Source organism: Cydia amplana, chromosome Z (genome assembly GCF_948474715.1).
Source record: "Cydia amplana chromosome Z, ilCydAmpl1.1, whole genome shotgun sequence".
Taxonomy (NCBI): Eukaryota; Metazoa; Arthropoda; class Insecta; order Lepidoptera; family Tortricidae; genus Cydia; species Cydia amplana.
In genome coordinates this window covers 15,126,004-15,145,422 of record NC_086096.1, presented here as the reverse complement: position 1 = coordinate 15,145,422, position 19,419 = coordinate 15,126,004, and the positions used below count along the sequence as shown (strand labels likewise).

General features: G+C 38.7%; 1 protein-coding gene across 3 annotated transcripts in view; it reads right to left on the bottom strand.

The window, feature by feature from the left end:
- Positions 1 to 2,812: 2,812 nt before the first annotated feature.
- LOC134661161 (activated Cdc42 kinase-like) overlaps positions 2,813 to 19,419 on the bottom strand; it is a 32,599-nt gene continuing 15,992 nt past the window's right edge. For all 3 annotated transcript variants that reach the window (XM_063517114.1, XM_063517116.1, XM_063517115.1), the window contains 14 exons: positions 19,248 to 19,410; positions 18,530 to 18,615; positions 18,223 to 18,327; positions 17,728 to 17,793; positions 15,769 to 15,858; positions 13,871 to 13,911; positions 13,058 to 13,180; positions 11,982 to 12,112; positions 11,141 to 11,196; positions 10,653 to 10,837; positions 9,353 to 9,398; positions 8,663 to 9,059; positions 5,609 to 5,721; positions 2,813 to 3,019 (listed from right to left, as the gene is read on the bottom strand). In XM_063517114.1, the coding sequence (XP_063373184.1) occupies positions 2,828 to 3,019; positions 5,609 to 5,721; positions 8,663 to 9,059; positions 9,353 to 9,398; positions 10,653 to 10,837; positions 11,141 to 11,196; positions 11,982 to 12,112; positions 13,058 to 13,180; positions 13,871 to 13,911; positions 15,769 to 15,858; positions 17,728 to 17,793; positions 18,223 to 18,327; positions 18,530 to 18,615; positions 19,248 to 19,410 (1,794 nt within the window). In that variant the 3' untranslated portion in view covers positions 2,813 to 2,827. The remainder of the gene's footprint in view (positions 3,020 to 5,608; positions 5,722 to 8,662; positions 9,060 to 9,352; positions 9,399 to 10,652; positions 10,838 to 11,140; positions 11,197 to 11,981; positions 12,113 to 13,057; positions 13,181 to 13,870; positions 13,912 to 15,768; positions 15,859 to 17,727; positions 17,794 to 18,222; positions 18,328 to 18,529; positions 18,616 to 19,247; positions 19,411 to 19,419) is intronic.

Genomic DNA, 19,419 nt, shown 5'->3' with positions numbered 1-19,419 from the left:
TACTTTTTCTATGACAGCTGCAGCAAAAAAAAAAAAAAAAAAAAAAAAAAAAAAAAAAAAAAAAAAAAAGAGTTATTATTAAAAAAAAGAGTTATTATTAAAAAACAAGAGTTATTATTTAAAAAAAATTGAGTTATTATTTAAAAAAAAAAAAAGAGTTATTATTTAAAAAAAAAAGAGTTATTATTTAAAAAAAAAAGAGTTATTATTGTAAATGAAAACATACCTCTTTCAATCAAGATGATCGGAACTTGTATCTTTAAAAAAAATAAAGCAGTTGTATTATACTCATAAGATGACTGCTAGCAGTCATTTTATGAGCCTATAGACAAATCATTCAAATGACATTGCTTTAGATATCACTGTCAGTCATTTAATTGACACATTTAAGTGCTGGAGTAGAAAAATTATATAAAGAAAATAAATGTACCTATTAATCTCATTTCCATCGGCAAGGCGAGTAAAAATACGCCCGCATTTTCTTTCCGCATTGCTTCAACAATGAAAATAGTAGATTGTGTCACAAGGGAGCAAAATTACACGTTTACGGCCTGGGCGTACATTGAATCCTGAACCGAGCGAAGGATTGTATAATTGAAGCGAGGGATTCTAAAATATAATCCTGAGCGTAGTGAGAGATTCAAGTGTTAACTTATTGTTTCAAAATCAGTACCTAGTATAAAACAAAGTCGCTTCCCGCTGTCTGTCTGTATGCTTAGATCTTTAAAACTACGCAACTGATTTTGATGCGGTTTTTTTAAATAAATAGTGATTCAAGAGGAAGGTATATGTATAATTTGTTAACCCGTGCGAAGCCGGGGCGGGTCGCTAGTAATATATATATCAAAAAAGTAGTATCCAAATAAGTAAAATAGTGATAAAATGCAACTTTCTTATCAGTTTTTGAACAATCAAGTGAACCTTTACCAGCTGGTGTGGTGATAAAGCCCTTTTCCGAATAGGTGATGTGGGTGATGTGAAAAGACCTATTAAATATCCACTTGTCTGGCCGGGCGTAATTTGTAACTGAAGGCATCAAATGATAATATTGCATATCTTGAAAAGCGAAACCACGTAACGGCTGTATGACAATTAAAAATTAAATTAAAAGGTACCTCGTTTGTCGCTTCACCCGGGTTTCTGCAGGACAGCTATCTACAAGAGCCCGACTGCGGGCGTGATCCACTTTCATTGACCCAATTCTTGTTATAACGAGCAGCGGTTGCGCTATAACTCTTCTGCGCGAAGTATATTTACCTAAACTCTGACCATGACAACTTTGCACAAACTGGGCAGTAAGAAATCATACCTACATATTCCTATAAGCTCCATACTTGACGTAGTACATGGCATGAAAAGTTTGTGTGGTCTGACCATGGTCTAATAAAACATGGTCTTCTCTTCCCAGAGTGTCACTTGCCTACGTCACAATAACATTGCCACTTTATTTCAACATAACATGTTACATGGGTACATTATATCTATGGTTAATAAGTTAATTTATTTCTTTATAATTTAATAATTTTCATTTATATGTATTTTATCTTAAATTTTACAATAACACGTCATTTTTAATTATTCGTTAGCAATATCTTCCGATTCACGAAAGAAATTTCAGACGTTCGGGTAATTCTGTTTACACTACTGGCAACACAGGATAGCGCTGTCACATTTGACAATCCGCCATTTTGTCCCTGACCGACCGTCCTTGTCGAACGCGTGTTAATTGTTATTTCCTTCTCGCTCAGTGTCAGCAGCGCAGTGTTTTCCAAACTTTTCACGTCGTAAGCTTGGTAATTAATGTTTTGTTACGAAAATGGTTGGCTGCTCTATTCGGAACTGTAAGAGTAGGAGTGAAAAGTGCACTATAGATTTGTTTTATTTTACTATGTTTCTACATGAATAACTTAAAATTTATGCCGTTAAAATAATTTCCACCGTTGGTTAAAATTCTCCCAAATTTTAAAGTTTGAGAACCTGTAAACAGCATGATGACGTAGGCAAGTGACAGTTAGGTCATTCGCGAATCTCGGAAGAGAGTACCAGGCGGAGTATATTATTATACCATGGGTCTGACTCTAGGGACCTATTAACCTTTTCGACGCCGTGTCAAACACAAAAGCTGTCTCTCAGACGCCACGTCACCGAAGTGTCAAAACTGAAATTGAACTTTATGCATATGCACCTAGGTTTATGTTGCTCTGTGGTCTAAGACCGATTAATACGTCTTTGGCGTTGGACCTGCGGTGCGTATATATCGGTCATTGGCGTCCAAAAGGTTAAGTTATCTTTGAAACTCGTTTTAGGTCAACTAATTCTGCCGGTTGTGTTTAATATACTTCATTTGATTTATGAGATATGTTTTACCCGCCCTTAAACTCACGCAGTGCATCTCTCTTGCACCAAAGTCAGTACGATGGCGATGTATTGAGAGTTAAACGCAGTCGCTAGCAAATATGCCAGTGTCAAACTCGTGGTAAGCAGGTATATGCAACGTGGGTATTCCTTGTGCTCATACTGTATGATATGATACGTAACAACAGTTCAATTATTAATGCGGTGCATAGCTAATTAGTTTAGTTAAGTGCTACACTCTTGCACATAGCGTATTGATCTAAAGCAGAGCATTTGCATTTTTAAGGTTTAAGTACCAGCTGTCCGTTAAGTGTGCATTATGGTAAGCCTGCGGTTCTAAAATAAAATAGCTATAGCTAATACGTAGTACCTGCGTCACCTTATGCATTAAAATGGGTTCGCCACAGTGATTGGTTACAGTTTATTGAATGTATTCAGTGGAATAAATAAAACAGAGTTTTTGATTTAATTTTTATTGTTTTTTACCTAAGACAAGTACTGCAGATGCTCTCACAATATCTCCGTTAGCTTTTGCCAGTTCTTCGCAACAATCCTGTAAGGAAGCCGCTCCGTCGACGGCGATTTTGACTCGAACGAGTTTGATGGCTCCGTGAACGTTCCACTCGCTCAGCTCCAAGGCTTCCAAGCACTCCTCCGGTGAAACCTGATCCACCATAATACGAACATAACATGTAGGTGGGCGTTTTTTTTTGTTGTCCCCTACACTTTTTTTTCATATTTGGGATTTATTATGTTATTTCCTGGTTATTTTTACTCAGAATCACGAGCTCTTTCTATCCTAATAGGAGAAAAAAAGTGTCCCAAAATTTCCATACATTTTTCGATCTTTCCATTCCGCGACCGCCATACAAAGTCTATGAAAAATGGTGACGAAATAAAAACTTTAGGACACTTTTTTTCTCCTATTAGGATAGAAAGAGCTCGTGATTCTGAGTAGAAACAACATTAAAAAAACCCAAATTTGAAAAAAAAAAGTGTAGGGGACAACAAAAAAAAAACGCCCAGGTACTTAAATATACAAAATCTATCAATATTACACATACCGAGCGAAATACATTAGCTATTTTTAACCGACTTCCAAATCTCAAAGAAGGAGGTTATCAATTCGGTCGTGTTTTTTTTTTTTTTATGTTTGTTACTCCATATCTCCGTCATTACTGGACCGATTTTGAAAATTCTTTTTTTGATTGTATGTATATGCATACAGATTGGTCCCGTTTTTGTCAAAACCCAGTTCTGATGATGGGATCCATGAGGAATCGAGGGAACTCCTCAAATCTTAAAGGCATACATATAGTGATTTTTGTGTTTTTATCAACAAATCAAGCATATACATTCAAAAACGTGGCATTTGATGAAGTGGAACTGCTGATGATGATCAGAACGGAACTCTTCAACGACGCATAGTACACGTTTGACGATTTGTCCTCTTCGTTATGTTTGTTAAGCAAGTTAAGTTTTTAAGCCACATTTTTGTCAAGTTCGAGTTCTGATGATGGAATCCATGAGGAATCGAGGGAACTCCTCAAATCTTAAAGGCATGCATATAGAGATTTTTGTATTTTCATCAGAAAATCAAGCATTTTTATTAAAAACTGTCGCATTTGATGAAGTGGAACTGCTGATGATGATCAGAACAGAACTCTTCAACGACCCATAGTTAACGTTTGGCGATTTGTCCTCTTCGTTATGTTGGTTAAGCAAGCTTAGTTTTTAAGCCACATTTCTGTCAAGCTCGAGTTCTGATGATGGGATCCATAAGGAATCCAGGGAACTCCTCAAATTTTAAAGGCATACATATAGTGATTGTTGTGTTTTTATCAACAAATCAAGCATATACATTCAAAAAAGTAACATTTGAGGAAGTGTAACTGCTGATGATGAACAGAACGAAACTCTTTAACGACGCATAGCTCGCGTTTGGCGATTTTTCCTCTTCGTTATGTTTGTTAAGCAAGTTAGGTTTTTAAGCCATATTTATGTCAAGCTCAAGTTCTGAACATGGGATCCATGAGGAATCGAGGGAACTCCTCAAATCTTAAAGGCACACGTATAGAATTTTCTGTATTTTCATCATAAAATAAAGCATTAACATTAAAAACTGTCACATTTGATGAACTGGAACTGCTGATGATGATCAGAACAGAACTCTTCAACGATGCATAGTACACGTTTGGTGATTTCGAATTTCGACTTTGACTTGGACTGGGACTCGGACTCGGATCCAGATCCGGACTCGTATCCGGATCCGGTTCGGACCTGGACCCGGACCTGGACTCGGACTCGGACCTGGACTAGACCCGGACCTTGACCGGGAAAACCACTATGATACCTAAACTAAATAAACCACTATGATTACCTACCATAAAATGTAGGTATAAAGTATGAGGCCAAACCCCTCCCGCTCAAACCCCCGTACACCGCACCGCATATGCGCTGTTAAGTGGGTTAGGTTAGGTTAGAACTGCTATCCTCACAGAACCGAACAAAAGTGGGTTAGGTTAGGTTAGAACTGCGAGCCTTACAGAAACGAAATGCTACTAGAAAAGTGGGTGGTTTTACCTCCTTTTCTACATAGCGCACCATCTACAATAATCTTTCACCGGGCCGCATAGAAGTCGGTTTTTTTTTCTTAAAAATTATTTTTAACAATGCTGTAAACGAACAGACGAATCGCCTGGTGGTGGATGGTAAGTGATTACTGTCGCCTATAGACACCCGCAACACCAGATGGGTTGTATGTACCGCTACCGGTCAGCATACATCTGAATGTTTTAATTATAAAAATGAAAATCGACATCATTATTACAAGCTTTTATTTAGTTTCACCTGTCCCGTTGTCTGTCGGTCCGTAATCAAATCTTGCAAGTTAAATATGATCCACTTCCCGGTTTCCGATTGAGCTGAAATTTTGCATGCATGTATAAATCGGATGACAATGCAATATTATTATGACATAGAGCTGATCTGATGATGGAGCTGGAAGGTGGCCATAGGAACTCTGTGATGAAACAACGCAACCTAATTTTGTTAGAGGTTTTTAGAATTGTCTCTGATGAGTATTAGTTGTCTGTCGTAAGAAAAGTACAGTCAGCGATAAAAGCTTGTACCAAAAATTAAATTTTTGCCAAACATTTATCTGCTAAAACTGATTTTATATAGATTCTTTAATATAATTAATTTAGATTCTGTTGTTATACATGCTGGAAGTATTTTAAGAAAGTATACGCACCTGTTGCTTGAGAACTTTATTCATAATTCGGACCTCATCCGACTCCACCCCGCGCTGTCGGCCGCACGGTTTTTGATCGGCAAATTCCAACAAATCCTCCACAGACACGTGATCTGAAACGAACAATATTCAATCGATACAAAGCCGCTTATATATGTGACAGGTTCCCATGCAAAGATATGTAAAATAGACGAAGACGTTACTCGTGGGGGTGAGCCTTCCAGCCTAATGCACGCATGTATAAGTAATTTAAAGCACGAGCAAACAACTAACGTTTACCACCTTGGAATTTTAATATACAATTTCAAGTAATAATTTGTAACAGAAGACAAAAACACTTATTGTTCAGGCGTCCACATTTTCTTCATTCTTGTGTCTATATTTTATAGTAACTAATACAATCAGAGAGGAGAGGAGGGAGGAATTTTGTCAAGAACGCTGTAGCTTTTTAATATTATATGTAAATTCATAAACTTGGATTATTTTTCCATAGGTAGGCACTGGTTGGTTTGTAATTTCAATTAAAACTTTCACTGTTCATGTGTCCCAATAGATAATGTTAAAACGCCAACACAGGGACAATTATTTTTAGATAATTTTAATTCCCTATAATTACTTTTAAGATTGATTCGCATAGTTATTAATGCGTTCAAAACACAATAACTGTATAGAACGCTGATTAGAAAGTTGAGCGCAAGTGAAAGTGAAACACCGTCATATTTTAAAATGTGAACGTCGTAGATGACGCAGCTGCGGCCGTGTCAAATTAGGGAAGACAACCGCGCATTATTATTAAGGCTAGGTGCGCACTATACTTATAAAGGCAAAATGAAAGGTATACTCTATTGGTACCTACACCTATGTATGGATTATGATCGTAAACATGCACATACGCGTTTAAATTTTATTGAACTATATAATAGAATTAAGTGTATAGAGGTATCCTACCTTACCTACGCATACCGTCGCCTGAACAATCTTTATTCTACAGATATTTTTGATGGCGACTGTAGAGCAGACGATGAATGATAGATGTTGTAATGTTACAGGTGAGTAACAATGTGGCGTCTATGAATAATCACAGTTATAGGTACAATAGGGATGTTTCCTGTACTTAAAATAAATTATGTATTTCAAACCGTGCATGAAATAAAGCACCAGATAATTATTATTAGAACAACATAGACAGCAGCTATTTTTAAACACCATTTGTATTTAATAAATCGGATTGAAATATAAAAAGTAGGTGAGTTTACCGTGACGTCACTACATTCGTTTTCATATAAATTCCATATTAGCAAATCGTTTTGACAGTTCTAAAAAAGAAGCTGATTTGACTAGTAGGAATGTAGCCTATTTGACCGCTCTATTTATAATAAGCGTCAATGTTGGGCATGCCGGTTGAAACAAAAGCACAGAATAAATAATAGTACTAAGTACAGAAGGCTCGCTCTCTAACAAAACACGTCTGTTACGATCAGCACAGATATGACCGCTAGGTGGCGACAGCGCCACGCGCGGCTTATGGCTTTCCCCAAGATTGGGGCCGAACGGATGTACTTTTAGCTATAGCTAACAGGTACACCTGTAGCAAAGCGACGAAATCGCGGAGTGAGACACGCCTGACATAAGAAAGCGTACAAAAGATGGCGTAATTTCCCACAACGTACAATTTTTTGCGAAAACCAAGTAATTTCATAAGATGTACAGATATTTGTGAAGCAAGTAAAAATATTACGTGTATTTCATTTAAACAAAAATATGTAATAACTGCAAACTATTGCAATGTCCTGCATTCACGCACACTGTTTACATGTCAGTCACATAAATGTAACAGGGGATCCCAATATTTTTCAGTCCGTGGCGCACTTGCAAGTTTAAAATGTAATCTCGGCGCCCTAACCTAGCTAGGCTATTCGAAATAGATAGTTAACATGGTGAGTGAAGTAGAAAATTTGAATTTCGCGGCTTTTTCTACTGACAAGTTGGGTGTGTTTCAGTATATTATATATTGAATAAACGAATATTGAATGGTACTAAATGGCAGAATAAGTTGTGCCTTTAACATAAAAAAATTACTAAAGACTTGTCTTTGATGTGAAGGTTTGATTTAAGTCATGCTTGGTGCTTAAATAATGATTTAATTACCTTGTTTCCTCGCATGTTGGAGAAAAGCAATATACTTGTATATGCCTCGGCAGGAATAGCAATTCGAGGATTCGTCTTCTTTATCGGACTCCGCTTCCCGTCGCCCGACTTGAATTTGAAACCCATCCACGACTTGCCTTGTCCCGGCCTCTGTCATAATGTACTAATATCTGGGCCTGGGCGACATATAAAAACTCAAAAACGCGCGTTCTCCCAGGGATAAGACCTAGCTAGATCGATTTTTTGCCCCCAAAAACCCTTATGTAGCAAATTTCATCGAAATCGTTAGAGCCGTTCCCGATATCACTGAATTATATAAATAAATAAATAAATATATAGGTGAACCAGGATCTATTGAGGGTGCGCCATGTTGCGGAATTTCACTGGAACTAATTTTTTCATACTACACTGAAGTGTCACCCTATACATGAGAATAACAGCGCCCTCTTGACAATTATCATATATTACTGGTCAGGCTATACAACAATTGCTCGTTTAAAGGTATAAGATTACCTATGTGGAATATTCTTACGCCAAATCTCACCTTTGACAAGTGATCCCTCTTCGAAGTAGTGTTCCTGGCGAGGCTCGACGTGCGGCGCGGGTTCCGCCACCGGCGTCAGGTAGCAGTTGAAGGGGTTAGCCGAGCTCGGCCCGGCGCTCGTGAACGGGTTCGTGTTCGGCTCGCACCCGTCGAACACGTCCCTCCCATTCCCCACCGGGATCTCATTATCACATCTCTTACTCATATACTCTTTGATCATAGAACTGGGAACCGCGTTTTGGTATATGTTCACGGGTCTTGTAGTGACTTTGTCGTTGATTGCTGTTGTGTCGTAGTTCGTGGGCAGTTTTAGCGGGTATAAGATTACCTATAGCGTGGAATATTTTTACGCCAAATCTCACCTTTGACAAGTGATCCCTCTTCGAAGTAGTGTTCCTGGCGCGGCTCGACGTGCGGCGCGGGTTCCGCCACCGGTGTCAGGTAGCAGTTGAAGGGGTTAGCCGAGCTCGGCCCGGCGCTCGTGAACGGGTTCGTGTTCGGCTCACACCCGTCGAACACGTCCCTCCCATTCCCCACCGGGATCTCATTATCACATCTCTTACTCATATACTCTTTGATCATAGAACTGGGAACCGCGTTTTGGTATATGTTCACGGGTCTTGTAGTGACTTTGTCGTTGATTGCTGTTGTGTCGTAGTTCGTGGGCAGTTTTAGCGGGTATTTTCTGATGTGACGAGGCTTGTCGATGAGCTTGGGCTTAGTTGCTCTAGGCGGCAATGGCAGTTCGTTTTGATTATTCTAAAATAAAAAACTTACTTGTAAAAATTACACCAGTTATAGCACACCCTTACGCAGGATGGTTAGTTTCAAACGAAATCATGCTTATAAGTATGGGTGTTATAGTACATTACATACCTAGATCGCAGGTGTTTGTGGTCCAAACCGAATCTGGGGCTTTACGAATTACCGCCCGTGGTTTGTCTAAAGTTTTACGTCTTGCCTTGGCCAGGAAGTGAGATTATCTCCTCGCGCAGCTTACGGGCTTAGGGTGACGTAAAATATATAACTAATACAGTGGTTATAGTACTTACATCATCGAGGCTTGTATCAGGGACATCGAAAATATTTGTTGGTTGCCTGTAAATAAAAAAAAACATGAGACGAAACACTTAAATAAGTTAAAAGGTAATGGTGTTCTGGACTATTGTTTTTTTTATGACAAAGATATAATGTAACTCTGTATAAGATAAGTAAAGTCTAAGAAAATTAACGTGCCTTGGAAAATTAAGAAAAAAATACGCTCGAATAGATGGCGCCGCTTTATTTCGTGCACGGTGTGAAATAGTTTACTTTAAGACGAAACAGGAGCTGAGATTTAAATATTTTAGGTACATATACCCGTCTCGCTAACGGAAGCGGCTCCTAAAACTAGTGCGATAAGGACAAGGCGAAAAATCCTGCGTAAAAATCTCAAAAATCGAGGTTTTGTACTCGACTGTTTCCTCCTCTAAAACTTAACCAATCGTAACCAAATTTGGAAATCTAAATGATTATGAAATTATCTGTGTCGGACCGTTTTTTGGCTAATTGATATCAGTTTTGAATACCACGACTCTCATTGCGGCATAGTCAATTAGGCCATTTTGGCCATTTTTGAAAAAAAAAGGAAAACGGTCCGACACAGATATTGACAATATTAATCTGTGTTGAAAAAATCATTGCTCTAGCATCAAAACCCACGGAGGAAACAGTCGAGTACGTTTGTATGGAGAAATGACCACTGCTGTTGGCTCTTAAGTAGAGTAAACATCTTTATTCTGATTGCAGCTCCAGGTGGCAGTTTAATTAATTAAGGTTATAACCAGAGCTCGGCGGGGGTGAGCTATTTACCTTATAATTTGACAAGTCTTACGTCATAATATAAGGAAAATAGCTCACCCCCGCCGAGCTCTGGTTATAACGCAGTGCCTATCTTGGAGGATATAATCAAACGGAGACGCCATGTCTGTAATTTTCTGTACAAAACAGTCTGCCGATTTTTGCGGGGGAGGGGAACGTCAAATGTATGCGTAACGTAAAAATAGCCATGTCAGATAAACGTCAGTCCATACATTGTGTATGACCGTTGGCCGCCTATTTTCGACAGAGGGGAAAGCCTGTTAATGGCTACTCCGTTTAGTTGTATCCTCCAAGAGTGCCTATAAAGTGTTGGGACATACTTGTTCTGGTAAGGTATCGGCTTCTGCAAGGAGTGGAAGTCTCGGTCGGGCGCGCGGGGCGCCGGCTTGGGGATGGTGGCGGGGCGGCGCGGCGCCTCGGCCGCCAGGCGCGGCAGACGACGGCGTAGGCTGCTCGATCAGGCTCGTGTACGTATAAAGTGTTGGGACATACTTGTTCTGGTAAGGTATCGGCTTCTGCAAGGAGTGGAAGTCTCGGTCGGGCGCGCGCGGCGCCGGCTTGGGGATGGTGGCGGGGCGGCGCGGCGCCTCGGCCGCCAGGTGCGGCAGCAGCGACGACGGCGTAGGCTGCTCGATCAGGCTCGTGTACGCCAGCTTGCTCTCCTCAGATATTGTAGACTGTCGAACATACAGGGGTGAATCAATGTGAATTTTTTTCTGGTCAGGCGTTGCCATGGTTACATTTTCCTGGGTCACTCTTAACACCACGACTTTAATTTAAAGCATTTAAAAGCCAACCTTGCATGAAAGTGGTACTTACTACTACTATACTATACTAGTACTATAAGGCCTTTCCTTTTCACAATAATCATTTTGTCTACTATTGTCCCATGGCTGACAACTTGACGAGACAGAATAACAACAAAAAATAGTTGATATAGCCTCAGACATAATTAACATATAGTAGGTACAAAACAATACCTGAATGTCAGGGACACTATGTGCTTCTTCGCTGAAATTGCGCCGTTCATGCTTGCCTGAAACAACAGAAAATATTGTGATACATCACACATATACCTAGAATCTACATGTGTTTACACAATCATTAACGCATTATCGATACAAGTTAGACAATACTTTTCCGGTAAAAGATGTACTTATATTTTAAGGGGCATGGCCGACCGATTCGCACGTCGCAGTATGTCGTGCCCCTTTTCTCCTAGGAAAAACCTCCGGAATTGTCAAAACTTAATTTTAACCTTTGAATTCAGAATTATATGATGAGTTATCATTCCATCGACTCAAGGGGCCCTGACATAGACTAGGAATCCTCTAGACGGAGTTGAGAGCGATTATTTCATGAAACCGAAGCTGCCAAAAATACAGGGGTGCGGGGGGACGAGGTGAGCGAATCCCGTGGCGTGATTGGTTCAAAGACACGGACCAATCACGGCACGGGATTGACTCGAAGATGGAGTAAAACTACCGTATAAGTGGCAGAGGGGGTAGCGTTACTATGCTCAGTCTAGAGGATGTCTTGTCTGTGGGCCCTGATTAACAGTTCGCCGAACGATATCAGCCCGTCAGTTACAGATGACAGCTCCGAACAACTGAGATGCCGATATAGTCCGGCGAACTGGTAATCAGTGGGCCCCTTCAAAACCGATTCAACGGAGCCACGCCGTTTTGTCGCCTAAATAGTGTTTAGTTTTTTAAGTTTATATAAAATGCATATATATGTTAGTCTGTAAGGTATTTGTAATATGGGCCTTGTTGTCTGATTTAAAATGTTAAATAAAAAAAATAAAAACCATTTTCCTACCATTAACATCCTTTTCAGGTTCGTGCGGGCTCGCGTGGTGTCGCGATACGAGCGGGAACTTGAAGTGGAACTTGGATCGGTCGCTCGGCGATTTCGGCACTTTGTTGTCTAAGCCTAAGTCGTTCATGGACCTGGAATAATAAGAAATATTGTAGGTAGTTACCACGTTAAGTACCTACACAAAATAGTCTATTATTGTCGAGGATCGGAAGTAGCTACTTGCTGCCTGAGGATTCGTTTTAAACGGACGACCTTGGGTGTCCGTTTAATTGAATCCGAAGCCAGCAAGTAGCCTTCCAGCCGTATCATATATAGTGCTTTTCTCAAAAATGGTGCAAGAAATATAAATATATTTAATATAAATATTAGAAACAGAAATAAGTAAAACCATAGAAAAGATTTGCATTACCGCCTTTTTTTATTAAAAAAATTGAAGTGTATTTTTCTGCTTTAAATACGCCAACTTATTTGACACACCTAAATAGTCGCGGTACCAACATTATAATAACAAGTACTGATCATCTGTTTGGCTGTTTAATGGACCTACGCCTTCATTTGATATGGCCATTTAAAGTTTTAAAAAGTTTGGAACGCTTTAAATAATGGAATTTGTATGCAACATTGCAATCCCGAAATCGAGACTGCAATGTTTTTAACTTTTTAATTTTTTTACTGACCATAAACTACGCACTTCGCGACCTATTTTTTAACCGGTCACGTCGACTGCGCAGTCCATTTTTGAGAAAAAAATGTTTTCGTACTTGTAATGTTTCGTATGAACTACGAAACGAACTCGACCGTAAAGAACCGCGCGAAGCGCAAGCTTTTTTGAGTTTTTTGGAGGAGCAAGTTCTTACAGCACTACTACACAAAGAAAAACGCGGAGTAATTTACTCCGCCGCCCGTGTAAGTAAAACATAACGATTTCGGAAGCATGTAAATTAAAGCTGGTCAACCAAATCTTGTCAGTAGAAAAAGGCGCGAAATTCAAATTTTCTTTGGGACGATATCCCTTCGCGCCTAAATTTTTCAAATTTGCTGCCTTTTTCTACCGTCTATATACTGATAGGTCTTACTTGGTGGTAATTTCGTTGGCCATTGCCACAGCAGTCTCCAGGGTCCTCTCGTCGTGCGCCGACATGGGTTTCATCGTGCCAGTCTGAAAACTCTTCTTTTTGTCCGCTTTGAATGTATGAGATCTGAAACGTGTGTAAAGCGGTTAAAGTACTAGGTACTTATGAAAATATACTTACTTATTAAAATATACCAATATTATTTGTAATTAAATATAACCACCAAAAATTACATTGATACCCTAATAAACTCTCTTATCAAAGAAATATACTAAACTCAAAAAAAAAAATAGGTATAAAAGTGTATCTACAGGATATTAGATATTGTACTTTATTATTGTTTGAAAAGATTAACTTTTATCATCTGTATTAGCGAACTTTTTTGATAAGTTTAAAAAAAGAATTTCAATATAACAATATTTCTTTCGCGACGTACGTTTCGTTATCTCCGAGAACACCTACGGTTTTGTCATATAGATGCATTCAAGGGGAGATACAGTAGGTCAGGTTACGCTTAACTCATGCTTTCTTTATCAACATGTTTCCGGTTTCACACACTCGATGCAAGGATGATGTTTACATATGTTTAACATTCGTATCTGTCTGTGGCATCATGGCCTCCAAACAGTACGGCTTTTTAAGTGGATTATTTTGTCAGCCGAGATGATTTTTAGCTATGTTTGATGGAAATATGTCAGCGGATAATTTATGTATTTGTATTTAGCTATAATGCAAAACAAAATACCTGTATTTGGCGTATAAGGCTACATAGTACATGCTTATAAGTCTTATAAGTTTAATATTTTTAGATCTTACCTTAGGGCGGTGTCGAAGTCAAAATGCCTAGCCAATGAACCCTGGAAATGTCATTATAATTAAAGTAAATATCACAAAATAAGGTAACAACATAGTGTGTTCAATTACAAATAGGTATGTAATCATGTATGAGGACGATAACGGGTGACATAAAAATAAAAGTTTTTTTTCAGAAGACGTATTCATTACAAAGTTTTTTTTACTCTAAGGATATTCTTACAAATCACAAACCTTAATAAATGAGAATTATTAATAAAAATAGATTTCATGTTTAGTCAATCATTTTCGAAATAATAAGAATGGCGAGCACACTGCCCGATATGTACGATGAAATTAACGCATAGCACAACAACTATATAGGTAGTCGAAAATAGGATTTGGTAAACCGTATCGTTTTCAGAAAAAGGTTCTTTTTGCGGGATTTATATTTAAATCCCTAAAGTCTTTTATCCTATCGATGCATTCCCTAATATTGTTTGTCATAATGATCAGTTGCCCTAACACTAAAAACCCTAATTTTGGTTATCCTAATATGGATTACTTATCCTAATGTTATTATGCATATTTTCTTTTTTGCGAGGGTCGCAGTTGAACCCTAACCTAACCCACTTTTGTGGCAGCAAGTTCTAAAACCTAACCATTTTTCAGAACCTTACATTATGGAAAATAATCGTTATGACAATTGATCGTTATGGCATGTGCCCATTAGGACAAACCAGTTAGGGCAAGTGACTTTAGGACAAACGTTGTTAGGGATTCAGAATGACACCCCTTTTTGCGGATAGACACTGAGGCACTACTGCTGTAACTCTATTGCCTTAAGGGGCCCACTGATTAACAGTCCGCCGGACGATATCGGCCTGTCAGTTAGAACAAAAAATTGACAGCTCCGAACAACTGACAGGCCGATATCGTCCGGCGGACTGGTAATCAGTGGGCCCCTTTACGGACAGTTGATAAAGTAGTATTTTTGCCTCAATACGTTACCAAAATGGATAGGTAGGTAACTACTTTTATGAATGACATTGTGTCCTAATACTAAAACTAAAAACATGGTAACTACGAGTAATGACAGTGCAAAATGAACTTAATAATGTATTTACATTACCACGCTCACGATATTAGGTAATCTAGCCTACAACGTCTTCTTACCGAAAATCCAATTTGCGCTAAGCACCTGAATAAATAAGATTTTGATAATTATATACTTCCGTATGATATTAATAAACTTATAAAAATATAGTAAAATAACTTGAGCGTTCCTCGCGTAATACACTGGTGACGATAGTTAAAATATTCATTTCAATACCACACGACATAATAATACATATGCATAATGCTAGGATGGTCTAGGAGAGAGCCAATGCTTTAACTGTTTTCGCTATATGCGAAGTGTGCGGTGAATAAAGTTTGTGATTATAAATATTGTCAACTGTAAAATGACCTATGTGGCCTAGCCTGGCGCCAATACTATATCTATCTATCTATCTAATACCTTTAAACGGGCAATTCTTGTATATTTATTTATTTATATATATATTTCGGGGATCTCGGAAACGGCTCTAACGATTTCGATGAAATTTGGTATATGGGGGTTTTCGGGGGCGAAAAATCGATCTAGCTAGGTCTTATCTCTGGGAAAACGCTATTTTTTTTAGATTTTATATGTTTTCCGAGCAAAGCCCGGTCTCCCAGATATTACAAATTGAAATACTAATTCATAAGAATCCTCCCTTATGGGAACTTTTCGGTAGTGAGTGTAGAGAACTCGCGCGGGTACGGCTCGTCTGTAACAAGTAGCAGCAAGGTATTTCATACTTAGAGGAACCCTGAGAAGGCCCACTTAGAATTAGACTTTGTTAAAAGCCGAAAAGCTATAGATAATAATAATAACTTACACTTTCTTCCGGACGTCCCCTGCTGTCCAAACTTCGGAACATGGATTCCATTTCATCCAGCAAACTCTGACTAAAATCGCCATAACTTTTCTGCAAAGTCAAAGGTAAAAATTAGGGATGTACCGACTAGTCGGGAAAGCCGACTATTCGGCCTCATTTGTAGTCGGCGATTAGTCGGCGACTAGTCGGCAAAAATGGCCGATTAGTCGGCACTTTATAAGTGACAGAAAAAAAGGGCAAAAAGAAATGAAGAGCACATATTTTCATAAGCTATTTTACCCAAATTTTTATTTAGAGTGCTTACGAAAACTTTTGTTCGAAATTATTGACCTTGTGGTCGCATTTTTATGTCCGATTGTGCGATCTCCGTATGAAATATAACCTTAGGATTTTTTTATTTAATATTTTAGCGTTATTATATGATAAATAGCGCGACGAAAGGGTAAAACGATTGTTTTTTAGTGAATTTGAACCGACCTTAGACCAAACTAATGATCTGGCCGACTAGCCGACTAATCGGCCATCTGAGCGCTGATTAGTCGGCTAGTCGGCCAAATCAATAGTCGGTACATCACTAGTACAAATTGCTTAGAAACATGATAGCCATTACTCCAAATTGTTTCATACTGCTTCCAATACGGATATGAATTATTCCTCTTTGAAGCATCTTGGTTAAATTGAAAACGAATAAAACTAAGAAACAGAAAGAAACATCATGTTAGAGTAAGCCACGCCCAGGGTTGGGCAAAATACTGGCTTCCACGTATTTGAAATACAAATTACAAAATACATTTTTATAAGTATTTGAAATACAAAATACAAACTACTTTGGTGACGGGTATTTGAAATACAAAATACAAATTACAGTGTTTATAATAATGTATTTCAATTACAAAATATACCTTTATTTATTTTTTTGTTTCGCATTTAGTTTTAACGTTAACGAATATCCTTTCATATAAACTTATAGGGTCATTGCGCTAGTTTTCGTCCAGCTCTAGTTTACGTCCACATGACGAAATTTGAATATATACCTACATTCCTGCACAAATTTGGACTGATTTCAATCCTTATGTCTAAGGCGTCTAAGCAATATATCTGTCTACATATAACAATGATATTTCGCAAAAAGGAAGCGCTGGTGGCCTAGCGGTAAGAGCGTGCGACTTGCAATCCGGAGGTCGCGAGTTCGAACCCCGGCTCGAACCAATGAGTTTTTCGGAACTATGTACGAAATATCATTTGATATTTACCAGTCGCTTTTCGGTGAAGGAAAACATCGTGAGGAAACCGGACTAATTCCAATTACGGCCCTAGTTTACCCTCAGGGTTGGAAGGTCAGATGGCAGTCGCTATCGTAAAAACTAGTGCCAACGCCAATTACTGGGATTAGTTTCCAAGCGGACCCCAGGCTCCCATGAGCCGTGGCAAAATGCCGGGACAACGCGAGGAAGATGAAGATTTCGCAAAAAGTAGTAAATTAAAAATGAAATATATATTTGATAATCCGTCAAGTCGTCGAAAACTAGTGCATGGACGGAAACTACTGCAATGACCCTATCCCCTAGATTAAAACGAAAAGTTCCACGCAGAAGTTGACCTAATATAGATCCAGTATCCAGCCAATGAAAATTGTATCTCGGCTGGATCGGAGGTTCGCGGTCGGCTCACAGCTTGTGCGAGAGATTAGACATTTTAGGATTATAGAATTTAATAAAATGTATTTATAGAAATGTATTTTGAAGCTTGAAGTATTTGAAATACAAAATACTAAATACATGTGAGTGCAGTATTTGAAATACCAAATACAAAATACTTTTGAGGTAGTATTTGAAATACAAATACAAAATACTAATTTGTATTTCAAATACGTATTTCAAATACATGTAATTGAAATACTGCCCAACCCTGGCCACGCCTATAGTAAGTCAAGTAAGTTACACAGAGGATAGCACTTACAGGAATTCCAGGACTTTCTAGCGGAACTAAGTTATCCGTTCTCGTACGCTCAGCCACTGTACTTTCCTGGAAAAAATAAAAAAAAGTTTGTATGGAGAAGCGGCTTTTTAATTGCTTAAGTAGGTAATATTAAGATCATAAGAAATCCACCGCGTTAAGCGAAATAACTGTTCTTTTGAGATAACGGTTTATACTAAATACGTTCTCATTTCTCAATTAATCGGTTAAATTGAAAAAGTCGAAGATAGAACGAATAAGTATTGCTGTTAACCGAAAATTTCCGAGAAATGATATTAACCGGTATTATATCGTTCCCCACGAACCATAAAATTCCGTGCCCGGTTAGGACCTAAAACGATTTTTTTTAGTTCCCGTTCCATCAAATAACCGGTTTTTAATAAACGAAATAATATAACGGTTTAGGAACTATATAACCAGGTATTTCAATACCGCTTCCGACCCCTGGTTATCCTAGGTGACCTAGGTGGTTATTACCGTGTCAGTGTCGGATATCTCGTGGTACTCGTGCGGATCGTCGGTCTTGGGAGCGGTTCCGCCATCATCAGTCTTGTGTGATCTACCCAGTGTAGCTGATTTTACCTGACAATATACATAAACATTTTATTGACAAGGGTATTTGAACGGGTAAATAAAAATATTAGCATAAAGCTTCAATGTGATACGGTGTAAAATAATATGTTGTATGAGAATAAAAACGATGCTTACCGGTCTATTACTACTAATATTTTAGCGCATTTTTGTGAAGAAAATTAATAGGAACGGAAACGGAAGTATACAATACCTTACTAAGAATGCTCTTGCTCGTTGTGGGTTCTGTTAAATTTCTGAGACCATGTTTTTTGAAATTCTTAGTCATTGATCCTGCATCTGAAAAGTAATTTAAGTTATTAATCACGTGTCCAGAATAAATGGATCCACACACTCTACGGTGGGGGTTAAACAAACAAATGGGGCATTATCTATGGAAAGGGACCTTATTGTCGATGGCGCTTACGCCGCACAGCGTCGCGCAGCATTGTATTTATATCGGAGCATCGTTAATAATGGCGTAATCGCCATCGACAATAAGGTCCCTTTTCATAGATAACATCATAAATGAGATCCCCTCAACAATACCACAGAAAAGATGATCGCTGTCTAACAATTTGTACAGTTGTATCAGATATATCGAAGCGGCCAAGGTGTTCACTAATACCTGAACAAAGCCTCTATTATCAAGACGTTAAAGTGCATGCTCTGATATTTTTAAGCACCTTGGCCGCTCCGAGCAAGATGGCGATAAAACCACTTAAATACTAAATCATTTTAATTATAACTAAAATTTAAGGGTAGATACATACGTGAAAAGAGCACTTTGAGTGGTTGCGTTTTTTTGCGTACTTAAATTTAATTAGTAAAATGACTTTATTAAATGAAAAATTAAAGTATCATCTCCGGATCGTCAAGCTACACATTAGCCGGGACAATAAGACTTGGGAATAATCCAAAACGTAACTTACATGGCAAGTCGACTTCATCGCAGTTGTTGGGGCCGGGGTCGGCGCTGAGCAGCGGGTACGGCGCGCAGGCGGCCGTAAGGTGCGACGGCGAGTTCGGGTTGAGAAGCGGCACCTGCTCCAGGTCCTCCGACGGTTTGTACGGCGTCACCACCTGCCGCGGCGGCTGCCACAC